Here is a 19,259-nt window from a genome sequence, read left to right on the forward strand (position 1 = left end):
TGTGTCCTCTCAGAGCTGGCACTGAAGTGGGGATGCAGGAGTGTATGTGACAGTGTGGGACAGTGGAAGCTCTGCCTTTGCCCAGGGACAAGCAGTGTGTGCTTCACCCATGTGTCGCTCCCCAGGGCCTGGCCCACTCCTTGCCCGCTCTCCCGGGGAGCAGGCCCAGGCCGGATAGGACTCGCAAGCCACCTCTGTGAATCCCAAGCTCAGTCCACAAGCGCTGACCAGGCCACTGCCCGTTTTACAGATGGCACCTTCGGAAGGCACCGTGACGCAGATAGGGCTCCTCTCCCAAGACATTCACCGCCTCACGGTAGGACTCTGACCTTCTCTCTATAGTAGGACCTGTGCTGGGGAGGCCCCGGGGAATTTGGTGTGGGGCTGGCTTAGCCCCCTGGCTAATCCAGAGCCTGTAGCACCAGCGCCCCTGCTGGGGGAGAGCAGATGGGACTGGGGGGCTGGTGCCGGAGCTGAGCCAGCCCTGAGGCCTTCTCCACTGGCCTGCTGCCAGTCTTGAGCCGAAACCAGCTCAAGTGTCCTCAGTCTCAGGCCCTCTGTCCAAGCCTGGGGCTGGTGAGGAGACCAAGGTACTCAGAGTTCTGGGTCACCTGCCTCGTCAGCCCAAAGCCCAGGCCTCACCCCTGGCCTGATGGACAGGGCTCTGCCCTCTCTGCCCATGAGACACACATTTCCTGTCATGCCTCTGACTTTACGGACATCACAGGCATGAGTCCATCCTGGTAGGTCCAGTTGGGACAAACTGTACCATGTGAAGCAGCTCAGACGCAGGGGAGAGGAGCCACTCTGGAGGGGGACTGACTGTCCCTGTCTGCGGCCTTGGGCAAGTCGCTGTCTGTCAAGCAAGGCTGATAACATCCTCCTTGCCAGGCCGGCAGGCAGACCAGAGCTGGCAGAAAAAGGCCAGTCAGAGAATAGAATCACGTTGGTGAGGCCCAGTGCCTCCCAGGGCCTGTCCATTCTGGACTGCCGCAGCATGAGCCCACTGGCCACAGCATCCACTTCGCTGAGGCCTTTGCTGGTTTACTGAGCAGATTATAAAGGCTGAACCCAAGGCAAGACAAGACTGGGGCACGGGCGGCTCTCCCCGAGTCCAAACAGAATCACTTTTGTCAATTTGTTTTTTCTTGGCTCACACACTGAAATGAACCCACCCAGCCTTGCCTTTCTCACTTCCGATAGACCTTTGGTGGCCGTGAACTAGCACCTTTAAAGGTAGAAGCAATCTACTGTCGATAGTGTTGGCATCCCTGGGACATCATCAACTTACAGGGCGTTGGTGTCAGGGCCAACCCAGGACCCTGCTGCTCCCCATGGAGCAGCCTCAGGGCAGCCGTGACCTGTTGAACGGTGTTGAGCGGGGCCTTCGGCCGTGTCCTTTCAGACGATGCTGAGCCAGGACCAGCTGCTGACCGACTCCCACCTGGCCACTCCCAGATCTGAGGACTGGAGATGACTCTCTTCATGGCTGGCAGCCCAGAGAGGCACGTGTGTGGGTCCCGAGTCTGCTTCGATGGGAAGCTGGCCCATGGCCACCCACAGAGCCCAGACTGGGCCCCAGGGCATCTCCGACGTGGGTGCTGACAGGACAATGCGAGGCTGTGGAACAAATGTCCACGAGGTGGCCCACAGGTTTTCAACTGTGCTGTGCTCTCCACCACAGCTTTTGTACCTTTTGTACTTTATACGTGGACTGTAGAGCGCTTTTGCAGGGAGGGCAGTGAGATGCCCACACACACTCTGACTCACGCCATCCCTAGCGACAGCCGGGAGCTCTTACACCAAAGTGGAAGGGCTGTGAGTCACAAAAGCTTTGCTGTAAAAAAAAAAATTCTGAATGTTCTGAGCTGGCTGAAGTGGTAGGAAGCCCCCTCCCGGGCTGCTTCCATATGGAAGCTTGTAGTGCATTTCCGTTCCCAGGAATCTGGCTGGAGCGCCAGCAGGGAAGGAGTGATGGACTCCCTTGACAAGGCTGCCGTTTTCTGCAGTGGTGTCTGAGGTTTTCAGGGCTGCGAGGCCTCCCAGCATCTGAGCAGACATCTCTGCGGCCTTTCCCTCGTCCGCCTCAGAGGCAATTTATCTGATCAAACAGCTTTCCTTGAGTGGAAAGGCCCTTTCCACTGCAAGACATCTCAGGTATGTCCTACCTCAGGGAGAGGCACCTGCTCAGCGGTCACACAGTCACCCTCCCAACCAGCCTTCCCCCTGAGCAATGGCCCCAACTCCTCCCTCTAGCGGCTCTAGCTCTGGCCTCATCTCTCTAACTTCCTCAGGGGAGTCTCCCACTGGGTCCCTCACCCTTCCTTTCCAGTTGGTCCCCTCTGGGTGTCCTCTACACCATCCCTGGAGGGAACTTCCCAAAGCACTATTTTCATCCTGCTAAGAACTCAGTTCCACAACCACCACGGATTAGCATTCAAAAGCCTTAGTACCCAAGACCCCTCTGCGTCTTTAGCATTCATGAACCCATGCTCTAGCCTTTGCTCCTACCTTTCCCTCACCAGAATGTATTTTTCTCCTACTCCCTGTCACAAGGCTGGATCCTGTCTGCTGAGGTTCAGGTCAGCCCCAGCCTCTTTCAGGAAGCTTTCACTGAGGGTTGGCGATCTCCATCCCATGGTGCAGTCTGACCTGAGCACTTCCTGGCTCTCCTTGAAGTAGTGTGTAACCTTTCTCCACCCATACTCAACACAAACTCACTGAGCATCTGTGTGGACAGGTTCCTGTACAGACAAGAGTAAGACCCTTCCCCATCTGCTCATTCCCTCATATGTGCAGGTTAAATACCTTCCACTCTGGGCCAAGGAGCACTGGGGATACAGGGATGAATGTCAAGGTCTTTCCCTGGGGGTGTGGATGGTCCAGTGTGGGAGTACGCGTCTGTTTCAGACAAAAGCATGTGCTGAATGCTACAGATACTCCAATAGAAGTGTCTACAGCCCCAAAGAGCAAACTGTCATTGTTAACGGAGGGCTGGGGAGGGGGACTGAAAAGGCTCCAAGGAAGAGGTGATACTTGAATTTTGAAAGCTGAATCAGAGTCAAGTATGCCAGAGGGGAAAGGCACTCCAGGCAGATGGACCTGAACCATCCCAGCATGGCCAAGGAAGTACCTGAAGTTGGTATGACAAGAGCAGAGCTTCTTGACCCCTGCATTGCTGTTATTCGGGGCTGGTAAGTCACTGCTGGGGCCATTCTGTGTGCTCTAGGATGTTTAGCAGCATCCTTGGTCTCTCCCTCTAGATGCCAATAGCTCCCCTCTAGTTGAGGACCACTGGGCCAGAGAACTGGGTCAGAGAAGGAGGCCCAAGGAAGGAAGGATCTGGTGAGGTCAGCTGGAGCCCAGATCAAGAAAAGCTTGGTAAGCCAGACTCCCAGAATTGACCTTGGAGATACATGGTGTCCAGGGAGGGACTACTGAAAGCAATGAGATATTTAAAGCAGGGGACAGGCATGGCATGATTTGTGTTTAAAAGAAACATCTGAAGGGAGGACCTACCTTACTCATCGTGCAGTGCCCATCACTCTGTCTTTCTCTGAGTAGGGGCCTCACTGAGGATGAACTCAACAGGTGGACAGATGAAGGCTAAGCTGCCACAATCTCCCCCAGCCCCACTGGCCCACTGAGAGACTGACCTGTGTTACGCTACCTGTGGGTACTGCACCACTGTACTTCAGAGAATTCTCTCGCGCTGTCTTCCTCTATCTCCTGTATCCCTTCACTCTGCCCTGCTACCCACATATACACGTGCATAAGAAATCCAGTGACACCAAGTTCAAACAATGCTGCTACTACGCCGGTTTTTGCAAAAAGCGAACAACCTAGAGTTAAACTCAAGTTTGAAGCCCAGCTCTGCCACCTACTGGCTGAATGATCTAGGGACAACAGCTTCATGTCTAAATTGCCTCATCTGTAACTTGGAGGACAAAATCCCCACACGATTTCTGGCTCAGCATGGGGGAGAGCAGCCAAGATGGAAGAGTAACAAGACCCAGAACTCACGTGCTTTCACGAGCACACCAAAATCACCAGTATCTGCAGAACCATCGATTAAACAGACTGTAGAGATCTTCTCCAGTTAATGACATAAAGAAGGAACCACGATGAAACAGGAAGGATGGACTTGCAATACAATCAAATCCCATACCACCTCCCCAGGGTAGGTGACCACAGACTAGGGAATAATAATATTAGATTCTCCCACAAAAGCAAGAGTTCTGAGCCCCACGTCAGGCTGCCAAGCCCAGGATTCTGGTCAGATGAGCTCTCCAGAGCAGTTGTTTCTGAAGCCAGTGGGGCTTAACTGCAGAAGCCCCACAAGCCTGGGGCAAAGAGAGACTCCATTCTTAAAGTTAAGTCGCTCAGTTGCATCCAACTCTTTGCAACCCTATGGATTGTAGCCTACCAGGCTTCTCCGCCCATGGGATTTTCCAGGCAAGAGTACTGGAGTGGGTTGCCATTCCCTTCTCCAGGAGATCTTCCCAACCCAGGTGTTGAACCCAGGTCTCCCGCATTGTAGGCAGACGCTTTACCATCTGAGCCACCAGGGAAATTCATTCTTAAAGGCATATACAAAACTCCATGTATACCAGGACACAGAGCAAAAGAAGTAATTTGTTAAGAGCCTGGGCCAGACCTACCTGCTGGCCGTGGAGAGTCTCATGGAGAGGAAGGGGGCGGGTGTGGCTCACCCTGGGGACAGAGCCACTAGTGGCAGCCATACCCCGGAGCATTCGGGAGCCTGAAAATGGTTGATGGTGGCAGCTGACAGCTTGGCTTAGTAGCTCAAGGACCACACCCTGCCCCGTGGCCTACAGGCAAGAGCACTGGGCCACCTCAGGCCAAGCAACTGGGCGGGGACACAGCCTCACCCATCAGCAGACTGGCTGATCTAAAGACTAAAGAGCCCACACGTGCCTCTGGGTTCACCCCTCAACATAGCCCAACTCCCCGGAGGGCTAAGACCTGGCTCGTAAGGCAAAAAAACAATTCCCCAACGCAGGCCAGACTGTACCCTGGGGCCAGGTGGGCTCTGAACACTAACAGGCCAACATAACCTTTCAGGATACCCCAGGTCCCATGCCCAACAGTGTTAGGAACCAATGATCTCAAGCTCCCTACAGTCAGACTTCAGGAACTAGCTCTGCCTGCCAGTAGTCTGGCCCTAACCCCAGGAACTGGTTTCATCTGTCAGCAGGTGGGCAACAGCCCCAGAGTCTTTGTGACCCTGATTCTGCCCACCAGTGAGCCAGCACTAGCCCTGGGCCTCCTTGGGTTACCACAGCATAAAGACCCATGCTGCCCTCTCAGGGGGAACCCTAGAACATACAGCTTGGGTAAGGAGAGGAATACACTGCTAGGATGCTTTCTACACAAGGCCACTTCTCCAAGGTCAAGAAATGTCACTAACCTACCACTTACATACAAATAGTAATTCAGACAAAATGAGGTGGCAGAGGAAACCACCACTGCCGAAAAGAAAACAAGGGAAAAGAATGAAAAGAAATTAGGTGAGTTTAAGAGAACTCTAGGACAACATCTAGCACACTAATATTTGCATTACTGGGGTCCCAAAAAGAGAAGAGAGAAAGGGTTTGAGAAAATATTTGAAGAGATAATAGCTGAAAACCTCCCTAACCTGGGAAAAGAAATAGTCACCCAAGTCCAGGAAATGCAGAGAGCCCCAAAGAGAAACATACCAACACATTGTAATCAAAATGACAAAAATTAAAGCTAAAGAGAATACTAAAAGCAGCAAATAACATTAAAGAAGGGAACTCCCATAAAACTATTAGCTAATTTTTCAGCAGAAATGCTGCAGGTCAGAAGGGAGCGGCATGATATATTTAAAGTGTGAAATGGAAAAACACAACCAAGTATATTCTATCCTCTAAGGCTGTCATTCAGATTTGAAGGAGAAGTCAAAAACTTTAAAGACAAGCAAAAGCTAAAAGAATTCATCACCAAACTAGCTTTACAACAAATGTTAAAGGAACATCTCTGGTGGAAAAAGAAAAGGTTGCCAGTGTAAATAAAATTATGGAATAAAAAACTCACAGTAAAGGTATGAAATCAGCCTCCCGCAAAGTTAGTAGAGACGATAAAAAACTAAAAGTAGTAAAGTCATCTCTATCCACAATAAGCAGTTACGGGATATACCAAACAACTAGATGCAAAATATCAAGAAGAGTAATTGTGAGGGTGGGAAAGTACAAATGCAGGGCATTTAAAATGCAGTTGAAAGAGATCAGCAACTTAATCATATACATACAGACTGCTGTACAAAAACCTCGAGGTAACTGCAAACCAAAGGTCTATAATATAAATACACACAGAGGACTCCAAACGTAACACTTAAGATAGTCATCAAGTCACAAGAGAACAAAAGAACAGGGAAAAAAGACCTTCAAAAACAAATCCAAAACAACACAATGGCAGTAAGAAAATATATATTGATTAAGTGTAAATGGTATAAAGGAAAGACACAGGCTGGCTGAATGGACACAAAAAGATGATCCATGTATTTGCTGCCTACAAGAGGTTCCTTTCAAATATACAGACACTTTACAGACTGAAAGCGAGGGGAGGGGAAAAGACATTCCATGCAGATAGAAATCAAAAGAAAGCTGGAGTAGCAATATTATAGACGAAATAGACTTAAAGATGGTTAAAAGAGACAAGCAACCAACGGATCGCTGAAGAAATCAAAGAGGAAATAAATACCTAGAGACAAATATGAAAGCACAATGTTCCAAAACCTATGAGATGCAGCAAAAGCAGTTTTAAGAGGGAAGTTTATAGTGATACAGCTTACCTCAGGAAACAAAGTTCTCAAACAACCTAAACTTACACCTAAAGCAACTAAAGAAAGAAGAATGAACAAAACACAAAGTTAGCAGAAGGAAAGAAATCAAAAGATCAGAGCAGAAATAAATGAAATAGAGACTACAAAAACATAGAAAATATCAATGAAACTAAAAGCTGGTTCTTTGAAAAGACACACAAAAATTGCTAAACCTTTACCAAGGCTCATCAAGAAAAAAAAAAAAGGGAGAGGCCTAAATCAGTAAAATCGGAAATGAAAAAATGTGAAGGATTATAAGTGGCTGCTTCAAGCAACCATGTGCCAACAAAATGGACAATCTGGAAGGAATGAACAAAGAAAGGTACGCTCTCTCAAGACTGAACCAGGAAGAAAGAAAATATGAACAGACTAATTACCAGGACTGAAATTTGAATCAGTAATTTTAAATCTCCCCCAGCAAACAAAAAGTCAAGGACCAGATGGCTTCACACATGAAACATTAGAGACGAGATAACACTTACCCTTCTGAAACTATTCCAAAAAATTGGAGAGAAAGGAACACATCTGAACTCTTCCTATGAGGCAACCATTATCCTAATAACAAAAATCAGACAAAATTACCACAAAAAAGAAAATTAAAAACAGTTATCACTGATGAGCATAGATGCAAAAGTCCTCAGCAAAATACTAGCAAACCTACTCCAACAATACATTAAAAGGATTGTACACCATGATCAAGTGGGAACTATTCAAGGGCTGCAGAGATTTTTTTCAGTATCTACAAATCAATCAGTGTGATACACCACATTCACAAACTGAAGAATAAAAACCACAGGATCATCTCAATAGATGCACAAAAAGCTTTTGATAAAATTGAACATCCATTTGATAAAAATTCTCCAGAAAGTGGGCATAGAAGGAATATACATCAACATAATAAAGGCTATACATAGCTTTTCATGACTAGGTACAGCTAACATCATACTCAACAGTGAAAAGCTGACAGCATTCTCTCTAAGATCAGGAACAAAACAAAGAGATCCATTCTCACCTCTTTTATCCAACTGTTTTGGAAGTCCCAGCTGCAGCAATCAAAGAAAAAGGAAATAAAAGGGATCCAAATTGAAAAAGAAGTAAAACTGTCACTGTTGCAGATGACTATATATAGAAAGTACTAAAGGCATGACCAGGAAGTTACTGGGGGTCATCACTGAATTCAGTAAAGTTGCAGGATACAAAGTTAATATACAGGGATTTGTAATAACCACCCCTAACCCACCCACCACTTCAGAATAGGACTTGGCATTTAGAGGATGCTAACAAAGACACACCTCTTACCCCTTTGTTGTGCCAAGTACAAGGAATCTAGGATTCCTGGGGCCCACCTCGACTACTGCCCTGATGGGTATTTTTAACAGCATTTGCATTTCACGAGTCTCCTACAAGAGGGGAGAGTGCCTGAGCACTCCAGTGGGTCTGACCTCAGAAACCTTTTGCACTCTAGAAAGAAGGGGGTAAGAGAAATTATCAGAAGTTGACATGACCCCACTTGGATTCTCCTGGAGTTCTGCCCCAGCATCTTTGACAGTTCTGACCTCCCAAGGATACAAGATGCCAGTTCACATGTGGAGCAAGCCAAGGCCTTCTACCTGTCTAGCGGGTCACCCTCAGACCCACACTCATGGGCTATCTGCCTTGCACTCAATTTTATCTCACTAAACTATGGGAAAAGATACTGAAAGGGAGTCCCTTCAAACCTCACCAGGCAAGGAAGCCCCAGAAGTCCCTTCACCTCCTGCCTCTAGAACCTTTTTCTTAGGCCCACACCAAAAGAGGGGGGTGCCAGCGTACCCGAGGGTACATAAGGGTCTTTGGATACTTCCCAGTTTAACGTGGTGAAGCTGAGCTCACTGTGAACCATGAACACGACCAGGCAAATTTGGAAAGAGCAAGGGAGGCTTTAGTAGGTGAAAATCATGTCCTTGGTATAACCCAGTTTCTTCAGGTTAGGGTGCGCAGCTGTCTGGATCAGGGGTGGTGGGCCACACACCAGGATGAGCGTGGACTTCCCAGGGGGAGGGAGGTGCTCCTTGATCATGTCCTCGGTAATGAAGCCGGAGCTGTACTTCCAGTCTGAGGTTAGGCATAAAAAAGCCGTTTGCATCCTTGACCCCAGGCCTCCTGCCCAGAGTCCCTCCCTTAAGCCTGGGAGCTTTGTGGGCCAAAGCTTAGACATCTGTGCTACTGTTTTCTGCAGAAACCTGAGAGCAGAGGATGTGGGTGGGTCCAGGCAGCCCTCTTAAGCAGCTACCCCAGATCCCAGGCTCACTGCTGGGAATTGGAGTCCCTGGCTGGTGTCTGCCGGCTGTAAGCACTGAACACCACAGTGAGACAGATGCACCTATGTGAGTGTGAATCCAGGCAGAGAGCGGGAACTGTGCCCGGCAGAGGGCGCTGTGCTGTTTGGGGGCCGGCTCGGTTGGGTGGCGCCCTCTGCTGGCCAGTGAGCTCTATTACAAGGCAGGCATAACAGTGCTGCGTGGGAGAGGCAGCCAGCCAGCAGTGTGCGGGCTCTGTGGGGTGCGGCGTGCACTGCGATGACCGGGTGCTGGCTGGGGCTGCAGCCACTGTCTGCGGTTCAACTTGTGAGGACTGCTGTCTTAGGTGGGGTGACCGGTGCCAGGTGAAGGGGTAAGTGGCCGTACTGGATGCAGTGAGTGCTGACTGTGGGATGCTGTGTGGAGTGGGTGTTCAGCGTGACCCAGGGATCCCTCTGATGTCACAGGGCAGTGTGTGGAGAGCCGCTGAGACGCTGGACACCTACCCTCTCCTGCCCTTACAAACAAGGCAGCCCAAATCGTCTCTCCCTCAAATTCCTGCATTTCCCAGTAGGGACATAGCCCAAGGCCTCAGCCACCTAGCTCACAAGCAACCAACCAGCCCAGGGACTGGTTCCCGGCTGGGTCCAAGGCTGGAGCTGACCCATGGTGGGGACAAACGGGCCCATACCAGCAGGAGGCCTGTCCAGTGTGTACCACAGGCCGAACTGCGTTGGATGAGTTCTAGCAACTTCTTCAAGCTCCCTTCTCATCAAGATATCCTCCTCTGTCTAGGAAAAAAAAAAAAAAAAAAAAGCAGCATGAGCCATGCTCCTCCAGGGCATCCTACTTGTTCCCCACACTGAGCACGTGGGTCCACACATTCCTGCGCCAGTCATCCAGTTCTAGCTTGAGTCCTACCTGCAGACTCTGGGGCAGCAAGTTCTGCTGAGGCTCCGGCACAACAAACACCCTCTGGTGGAGGGAAGCGGTGGGTGAATGCCCTACACCGGGAAGGCTGTGCCTGAGCACTGGGCATCCAGCCCAGCTCCTGCATCCACCCTGAGTGCCAGGCAAGGCAAACTTGAATGACCCAGGATTTCTCTACAGGGACTGTGAGGGGCTAAGGCAGTGATATATGACACTATATGTAATCTACAGCACTGGAGAACTACAGCAGAGGAAGACAGAGGCTGTAACCTCCACTGGGGAAAGTGAGCAAAGCCAAAAGATCTGTTGTAGGTTCAGAGATTTGCTGCACACAAGTCCCGGACCTTAAAACTCATCACAATCCTTGTCCTAACAATTTCAAGTCTAGGATTCTGTATAAGAAAATAATCTAACTGTGATCAAGCCTAGGCACAGTTATTCATCACTGTATCATTTATAACTGTAAAAACTGAGAATAGTCGGGAGAAGGAGATTTAGTAAATGATGGTACAACTTGATATAGACTGATAAAAATATTTACAAAGAGTAATAATGAGAAGAAAATGCCTGTGAGGTAATGTTGAGTGGAAGAAAATGAAAAACTTTGTGACTATACAGCACATACAAGACAAAGACAAAAAAATTAAGGAAATTGTTTATATGCTTCTGTATTTCCTGAAATTTCCACTAAAGGCATCTATGATTTTATATTGGGGAAAAGCACAGAACTATGTATTAAAGAAGGAAAGCTTAGTGCTTATGGTTGGTTGGGGAGACAGAATTAAAAAAGCAAACAAAAAAAATGGAAAAACAGGCCTAGACTCAGTTTCTCTGGCTGCCAGCGGCCCTGCTTGTAAGCCCTTCCACAGCCGCAGGCACAGAGCAGCATGAGCTCGCTGAGTGCGGAGGGGCCACAAACCGTGGAACGTTATTTTCCTGCTCAGGGCTGACTCAGCAGAACTGACCTGGTTGGCAAAAATGAGGGACATCATGGTCTTGTCACTGGGCTTCCTGGTGATGCAGCGGATGAGCTGCAGCATGGGTGTGATCCCTGGAACACAGTTAGCAGGCAGGCTGGCTTCCCCTCCCCTCTGAGGCTCACAGTCCCTGCCCTGCAGTAGCTTCACAGGTTTCCTTGATCTCGATGACTTTTCCCACTTCTGTGCCCAGAACTCAAAGTGCAGAGCTACCCTTCATTTTGGTTTTCTCTTCTAAAGCAATAGTCCATCAAAAGCCCTTCTCATTTTCACATGGCAGCATCGGCTTTGAAACTGGACTGCATTTTACGTCCAGCTCCCTCACTGTCTGAGATTTTTACTGTCCTTGTTTATAAAACAGAACCAATGACAAGTAAATGTGAGTCTTTCTTTTAAATGCCCATTATGGTGCCTGGCACATAGTGGTTCACATTACATGATTGTTCTCATCTTTCAGGCATTCATTTTCAAGGGATAGGGAACATCAGGCTTGAATAGGATCCAGGAGCCCTTGGGAGCTCATGTGTGGGCCGGCTCAGCCTGCCCCCCAAACTCACCTTAGAAGCTCCAGGGGCTCCTAGTGTAGCCACCATGTTGGTTAAGGGGAGCAGGGCATCCAGGGTCAGAGTCAAGAACTGTCATTGACTGCATCCCCATTTCAAACAGCCAGGGGAAGAATCTCTTACATCGCCTCTCCCAGACCATGACTCCAAAGTGAGAAAGGTCTCAGGACTCACCCTGTGGATGAAGCCCCAGCAGCCTCTTACCTGTGCCCCCAGCAATCATTCCCAGGTGATGCACCAGTTTAGTTTCAGACTCACTCGTTTTGTATGGTTTGAATACAAACTTCCCTGAAATCACAAGAGGGTACTTCTGATGTCTACAACTCTTGATGTGCACAAACATCATCTTGGGCCCCCTCAGTCAGCCCTGGTCCACCAGGGCCCAAAGCGGGAATAGAGCTGGGGCATTCTTAGGGAATAACTGTATCTTTTCTCCTGAGGAAGGAGGAAGGCATATACTGAAGTTAACATGGACCCTCATACAGCACTCTCACCCATGCTAGTGAATGAGTAAGTGATGAGTGTGTGAGTAAATGGATGAGTGTGCATTCCTTCCATCCATCAACCCATTATCCATTTTTCAGTAATAGCCAAGTGCCTTTTGTGTATCAGGCATTGTGCTGGAGATACAGTGATGAGGAAATACCAAATCACCCCCTTACCTTCATGAACCTTATAATCTCATAAAGTGGGTATGTGAATGAATGTATGAAGACTTCAAGGACAAGTCCATGTGACTCAAATCTTAGGAGTTTTCTAGAATGATGTACCAAGAGTGGGGATATTCCTCCCAGCTGGAAGCCTAGTGTGAAGCTCCCAGTACCTGACCCATGATAGAACAGGCACCCAGATGGCCCTTGAAAAAGGATGGTGTCCCCAATTTTCATGTTCTCCAAGTACTGAGTCATCTTCCCCCCTTCTGGGTGATTAGGATGTACATTTTTGAAGTAGATCTGAAAAATAAAGCAGCATAGTTTTCACACCTTTAGACCCGAGACTGCAGCCACATACAACTCAGGAATATATTTGCTACCAGAAACTGTGAGGAACACATCCACTGTGCTCATGGTTGCTCTCAGCAACCCCTGAAGACTTCACTAGGACAACAGCCTCACTGTTAAATGACACTGCCAGGAAGCCCTGTCCAGGGCATGCACCCCTTCTCCACCCACTACCCTGAACAGGCTTGTGACAGTGAGGCAGCTGGATGCGGCAGGCATCCTTTACCTTGATGATTAAGTCCACAAAGCCTAGGTCATCATCACTGGACACAGGCGTGTAAGCCCTGACCACCACAACACCGTCAATTTTGGCCAAGAGATGAACATAGTTACCTACAGAAAAGACAGCAAATGTTAAGACTGAGCAGGGCCAGCCTAAACAGGACCAAGGATTTCTCTAAAGCAGGAGTCCTCACAGTTTTTGGCACCAGGGACCGGTTTCGTGGAAGACAAATTTTCCACAGACCGGGGCAGCAGAGTGGTTTGCGGATGATTCAAGCACGTTACATTTATTGTGCACTTTATTTCCGTTTTGTGGCAATCTCAGAATATTCCACCTTGACTTTAGGGTTAGGATTGGGGCTCCTAGGGAATCTAATGCCGCTGCTGATCTGACAGGAGGCGGAGCTCAGGCAGTAATGTGAGCGATGGGGAGCAGCTGTAAATACAGACAAAGCTCCACTCGCTGGCCTACCACTCACCTCCTGCTGTGCAGCCTGGGTCCTAACACGCCATGGACCAGTGCCTGACCATGGCTGGGGACTTCTGCTCTAAAGGATTGAGCTTCGAGGGGTGGGGCGGGGTGGGGGTGGTGCATAGTGTGGCAGGGTGCATGGGAGGAGGACCAAGAAGGGAAGGAGTCCAAGTCCAGGATGCCTGGATCCTAGGCCTGCCTCATCACCACATATGCAACGCTGAACAAGTCACTTCACCCATACACCTGCCCTGACTCCGCATAGTGTAGTTGTGAGTTTCAGTTACCAGAAACCTACTGTTGCTGTGTGCTTACTCTGCCCAAGTACTCTGTGGAGCAGGAAGAGCTAACTAAAGTTGGAGGCTGAGTATTAAAAATTATAGAAAAGTGTTTCCTTTTTAAAGCAAAACATGCTGCCTTCATAAAGTCATTCCTTCCTAAACTGGATGTTTCACTGGGGTCTATGAATGAATCACAGCCCCCTCATCTGTATCCTGCTGCCTGGCATGGAGCAGGCCTGGGCTCACAGGTATGTGGAGCCTCAGGATTTAGATATCCATAGACCATCCGTTCCAGCAGAAGCACTGCATCTCCCTGGCCCATGGCTCTGCTGAAGGGCAGAGTGAAGCTTTGAACCATGTAATTCTGCCTCTCCAGGGTAGACATGCGCGGACCACAGTGGCCAGAGTCCTATGGATCCAGCATCACATGATGAGCTGGGCCACTCAGGTTTCTGTTGGATCCAACTTGGGAGACTTAAGTGACTAAGGCAATTAGTGGTTAGGGCAAAAGCTGCAATCAAGAAATGGCAAGAGGCAAAGGCAAGAAAGTTCTGTGCCAGAGTATCTGAGGGAGGAGAAGCTGTGTGCACACAGGACAGATGGACAGCATATGCAGACAGAAGCAGAGATCCAGGGGGAAGGAGGAAAAGGATGGAGGGGCCCTGAAGCCTGACTGTGGGTTAAGAAAGAACAGGCTTGGGATGGACAAACAAAAAGGTCTTACTGTATAGCACAGCAAACTATATTTAATATCCTGTAATAAACCATCATGGGAAAGAATATGAAGAAGAAGATATCTATATCTCTATATATTTATATAACTGTGTCACTTTGAAATTAACAGAACATTGTAAATCAATTTTACTTCGATAAAATTTTAAGAAGTACAGGCTCAGTGTCTCTGGCTATGGCCTGGTTGGACACCAGGGATACCCAGGAATAAATACCTGCAGCAGCTTCCTGCTGAGAACTCATTTGATGCTGGAAACCTCAGAAAGGCTCTTTCAGATGCAGACAACCTGGGCCTGGTGTGGCAGAAACCTCAAAGAAAATGGGTCTGCACAGCTGGTCCCGAGCCCCCATCTCTAACCAGCTTCCTTTCAGCAGAGCTGAGAAGCATGAATCCTCCCTGAGTCTTCACAGCCGACTCTCCCAGAAGCCTCTAAACTACTTTTTCCACTAACTGTGCACTACCCACACCAGGACTGAGGAGAGTGGGGCATGACAGTTTCTAAGAAATTCTACTTCTCAAAGGTTTTCATTCTTGCCAATAGGACGGGCCTCAGAGGCCAGGCAGAGGGCTGGAAAGCCAGCTGACACTCAGCTCTCAGGGCTGAAGAAGAAGAGAGGAAGCAGCAAGGAGGCCCAGGGGCTAGGCTGGCTGCCTGGAGGGTCATGTCCTCACTTGAAGAGGTGACGTCAAGGTTTTGTCCCCTGTACACAGGACAAGCAGGCTCTGGATGAGGATCTCCACCAGGAAGGCAAAGAGCACCAGCAGTTTGTACAAAGTTGCAGGCTCTGGGCCTAGCAGAGACTAAGGCTGACTCAGCCATCTGGTGGTGGTACAGATTGTTTGCTCGGTCATGTCCGATTCTGTGTGACTATGGACTGCAGCCCGCCAAGCTCCTCTGTCCATGGAATTTTCCAGGCAAGAATGCTGGAGTGGGTTGCCATTTCCTACTCCAAGGGATCTTCCTGACCCAGAGATCAAACCTGCATCTCCTGCATTGGAAGGTGGCTTCTTTACCGCTGTGCCACCTGGGAAGCCTGGTGGTACAGTTTAGAAATGGTATTAACGCAGAACTCTAGGACTGTGCAGGCTCCTACCCACAATGGGTGCCTCTTTCTGTGCATAGGTTTGAAGCCCCCGCTGAGAATCCATGTACTGGGGTGAGGGGGGGACACCAATTTCCTTCTGCCTCTCCAAACATTCAGGGCCTTTCTCCCTACAGTAGGGGAACATCAATTCCTCCCATCCCTCCCAAGTGCACAGTACTTTACAGTTTGAATTTCACATCCATCTGTCACTTCTCACAATACCACCAGCAGCAGACAGGCCTAGGAAACCCCATTTTATAGACAGAGGCTCAGAGAGGTGAGGGACTTGCCTACAGTTGCCCAGCAAGGAGCTGACAATGGGATCTTAGACATTCTGACTATAGAGTCACTTCTTTTCATTACAGTATCAGTTTTGCGTCAGCCCAAATGGAACAATGAGAAAGGGAATGGACTGTCCCCCAGCCCATCTCCCCACCTCTCTGAGCTTATGTGGCTCAAGAAAGGTAGCAGGGTAACCTCTGCACCTCAGCCGAGTTTCTGATAGGAGCAGAGTGCCCGCAACACCCAGGTCCTGGTGATGACAAAAGCCCGCTCACCTACAGGAAGCCCTAAGGCATGGTCCAGGGAGGGCAGTCCAAAGCGAAACCTCCGAGTGTTGTGGCTGATTTGCTGATAAAGTAAAGACAGGCTCTGTCAGCTTTCTGGAAGTCTTGCTGGGCAGCTCAGATGCCTGGGAAAGGAGCTCTCCACACACATACACAGACATGTATATGCTCTGGGGAGCAAACCAGAGGCCACGAATGCCCACCCCACTGCCCTGGCCTCCCCAGCCACCACATGCCCCCCCCCCAACAGCAGAGGGGGAGGGCTGCCCATCACCTCTTTCTCAATCAAAGGCAGCGGGTACTTGGTATCAGAGTTCTGTAAGGTGATGTGACGACTCTTCACCACGTTCTTGCTCTTCAGGGCAAGCAGGAGCACAGTGATCCCAATAACAGTGACAGCAAAGACCAGGGACGGGTCCTACCAGACAATGTGAGCCAGGCCCTCAGGTCCTGCCTGCCCTGGGCAGGACAGCCCTCAGGCACAGTGGAACCCTCTCTACACCAAAGGCATGTGTGAAGCTGGACTGCGCCTGAAAGAAACTAGGCAGAAGTAAAGGTACCAGAATGGAAGGCAGGTGGACCTGGGGTGTGGGGAGGAGCCAGCTGCCGCTCAGACTAGCTAGGAGGTTTTGAGCTCCCAGACAGATGGCCCAGGAGTGCTAATGTCACCAGACCTTTCAAGCCCATCTGTCTCTATTTGGCTACAGTCAAGGGTGCAAGCCCTGGAAGTCTCTCCCTTGAGGTGGAGGGGGTGCTTCTAATACACGATTTGGAATGAAGGCCTCAATCCTCAGGGACAGAGCTAAAGAGGGGGGGATTAGCCGTTGACATCTAAGAGGTATAGGGCTCCTCTCCCCTCCTCCCTCCTTCCAGGTTCGGCTAAGGCAGAGGTAGGGGTGGGGTGAGTACCTCCGGTGCCAGAGCTGCTCCAGGTCTTTGCTCAGAATCCACCAACTCCCACCTTTAGCAAGAGTGTCCTTGCTCACAACCTGCCAACTCCCACCCCACCCACCCTTAGCAGGAGTGGACATAAATCTTTAAGTTGAAGGGTTCAGAGATAAAGGAAGTTATATGCACACACAAAAGGAAAAAAGAAAAAAACAGATGGAACCAGTTGAGACCATGATGGCAATGAATCTGACCTCCAACAGGCCCTGAGTCCTCATTTTACCATATGAGCATACTAAACGACACACGGATTAGTAGCTGGGCTTTCCTGGTAGCTCAGCTTGTAAAGAATCCACCTGCGATGCTGGAGACCACTGTTTGATTCCTCGGCCAGGAAGATCCCCTGGAGAAGGGATAGGCTACCCACTCCAGTATTCTTGGGCTTCCCTGGTGGCTCAGACAGTAAAGAATCTGCCTGCAATGCAGGAGACTGGGTTTGATCCCTGGGTTGGAAAGTTCCCTTGGAGGAGGGCATGGCAGCCCTCTCCAGTATTCTTGCCTGGAGAATCGCCATGGACAGAGCCTAGTGGACTATAGTCCATGGGGTCGTAAAGAGTTGGACATGACTGAGCGACTAAGCACAGCACAGCATTGGTAGCCAGGACCAGACATTAAGGACCAAAAATGGATTAAAAGGGGGTAGCACCCCACTCCCTCATAAAAAGCCCCGCCCCTTCCCCATAGACTAATGCATTTTATCGCTGTTACTCTTTAAATACATACTGCCCGGTGGGCAAGGAGTTGGTCTGTGAACTCAGTTCCCTCTTCTCCATTCTTTGGCCACTGATTCAAGCTTGTGCCTTATACTCACCTACTCAAACCCGAGTGGGAAAGGCACTCTCCCTGCCGCCAAGCAAGGGCCCCAGCTGATTTGGGATACTGCATTACCTTAGTACCTGGGATACCACCCACACCCCTCGAGGCAGGCCAGTGAGGCCTTGGCACTCAACTGCCAGGGACTCCGCGGGGCTCCCGCATCCGCCCCCCACCCCACCACCCCTCCAGCGAGACGCCCGCCGGCCCGGGAGGGTTTGGGAAAGGTCCTCCCGGCCGTCTTCTCACGCCCGGAGATCCCCGCCCCACGCTGGGCCTTCTCAGGCTCCGCCCCGCCCTGTCCCAGCCCCTCCCCGGCCGGAGGGGTGACACCGTTCCCAGGCCTGTGGAGGCCTGCGGGATCCGGCGGACTCTGCCTGGCTCCCGCCCTGGCTTCTCTGGCCACTTCCCGCCAGGCCCCCAGTGCTGGGAACCCACCCGGAACCAGCAGCCGAACATGTCGAAGGGGCGCTGTCTGGGAGGCGGGGAGGACCCCGGGGACCGGAGCTAGGCCGGGAAACGGGCACCCAGGACGGGCGGTGGGCCCCTCCGTCGCCCCCACCCTGAGGGCCAGGGTTCCGAAGCTTCTTTCTCGCGGGATTCCGGCTCTGCTCCAGCCCTGTCCCCTGTCCCCTGTCCCCGCTGAGGCCCGCGCTGGGAGCTGGGGGCTGCCTCCCTCCCAGTTTAACATCCCTTGTTTATTACGTGGCTGCCTCTGCATCCTGGTCCTCTCGCCGGCATTCTGAGCACCTCTGGTGGAGAACTTCCTCTACTTGCTTGTTGACACCTGTGGCAAGGCTGGAGGAAGGCTCTGCTGGTCAAAGAAATGGGAATCCACTCCAAGTCAGAGAGCACAGAAATATATACAGCAGACATTCACTGTGAGCTCCCACTCTGAGCCTAGTCCTTGACCAGGTGTTTGCGGGGCACGGGGGTGGGTGGGCAGGGGGGCGGTGATTGAGTTAAAGAGGACAAAGCATTCATTCATTCTCTGTTGGGAAAGACGATAGGTACCCAACACAAGCCCAAAAAGGGTGCAGAATGGCAGGCATAGATAGCTTTGGCGGGACTTCACAGCAAATTACAGAACCTTGGTGATCCCCTCCCCCATCAATTCTCCCATCGCCAGTGGCAAGGGTAAATCCCTGCCTCCTGGGCCTGAGTAAGACAGAGAAGCCAAGAAATGGACTCCACTCCCAGCCCCACACACCACCAAAGGCACATGCGTAATAGAAGCCCCCCACCCCAACACCTGCACATGCCAGCGTATCACTGTCAGACACTTTAACTTTTGGCAATCTATTAATCGTAAAATGATGGCTTATGAGCTAATTTCGTTACCTAATTACTAAGGAGGTTGAACATCTTAAGTTTTTTTTTTCCTCATGGAGTTTCTTTCTTTGAAAAAAAAAAAAAGCCTGCTTATCACTTTTGCCCATCTTTGTATTGAGTTGTCTTTTTCTCACTGATTTTTAGGGGTCATATATATTTTAGAGATTGCTTCTTTGCCAATTATATCAGCTA

The 19,259-nt window shown here is 50.1% G+C and overlaps 2 protein-coding genes across 12 annotated transcripts in view; one reads left to right on the plus strand and one right to left on the minus strand.

The window, feature by feature from the left end:
* The window catches only part of PPFIBP2 (PPFIA binding protein 2), a 155,077-nt gene extending 152,103 nt beyond the window's left edge, over positions 1–2,974 (plus strand). For all 10 annotated transcript variants that reach the window (XM_020896952.2, XM_020896955.2, XM_070473345.1 and 7 more), the window contains 2 exons: positions 251–316; positions 1,406–2,974. In XM_020896952.2, coding sequence (XP_020752611.2) covers positions 251–316; positions 1,406–1,477 — 138 coding nt within the window. In that variant the 3' untranslated portion in view covers positions 1,478–2,974. The remainder of the gene's footprint in view (positions 1–250; positions 317–1,405) is intronic.
* Positions 2,975–8,712: 5,738 nt separating this feature from the next.
* CYB5R2 (cytochrome b5 reductase 2) lies at positions 8,713–18,286 on the minus strand. 2 transcript variants are annotated; one of them, XM_020896971.2, is made up of 10 exons: positions 17,734–17,911; positions 16,884–16,935; positions 16,249–16,392; positions 15,966–16,038; positions 12,842–12,948; positions 12,438–12,567; positions 11,819–11,902; positions 11,040–11,125; positions 9,836–9,935; positions 8,713–8,959 (listed from the first exon to the last, which is right to left on the minus strand). In XM_020896971.2, the coding sequence occupies exons 1-10, from the start codon at positions 17,805–17,807 to the stop codon at positions 8,787–8,789; spliced, it is 1,023 nt and encodes a 340-aa protein (XP_020752630.1). In that variant the 5' UTR covers positions 17,808–17,911; the 3' UTR covers positions 8,713–8,786. The 2 variants fall into 2 exon arrangements, with proteins under 2 accessions (XP_020752630.1, XP_020752633.1); XM_020896974.2 differs by lacking the exons at positions 16,884–16,935; positions 17,734–17,911 and adding an exon at positions 18,174–18,286.
* Positions 18,287–19,259: the final 973 nt, after the last annotated feature.

The sequence above is a fragment of the Odocoileus virginianus genome, chromosome 10, assembly GCF_023699985.2.
Source record: "Odocoileus virginianus isolate 20LAN1187 ecotype Illinois chromosome 10, Ovbor_1.2, whole genome shotgun sequence".
NCBI classification, from domain to species: domain Eukaryota; kingdom Metazoa; phylum Chordata; class Mammalia; order Artiodactyla; family Cervidae; genus Odocoileus; species Odocoileus virginianus.

Bases quoted from the DNA above. Each gene is read 5' to 3' on its own strand.
- CYB5R2 (XM_020896971.2), bottom strand. From the start codon at position 17,807: ATGCAGTATCCCAAATCAGCTGGGGCCCTTGCTTGGCGGCAGGGAGAG. The intron at 12,568-12,841 runs GTAAAGGATGCC...TTTATTTTTCAG, and splicing joins TTGTGGACTTAATCATCAAG to ATCTACTTCAAAAATGTACA. The intron at 8,960-9,835 runs GTATGGGCCCGT...GCCTAACCTCAG, and splicing joins ACTGGACAGGCCTCCTGCTG to ACTGGAAGTACAGCTCCGGC.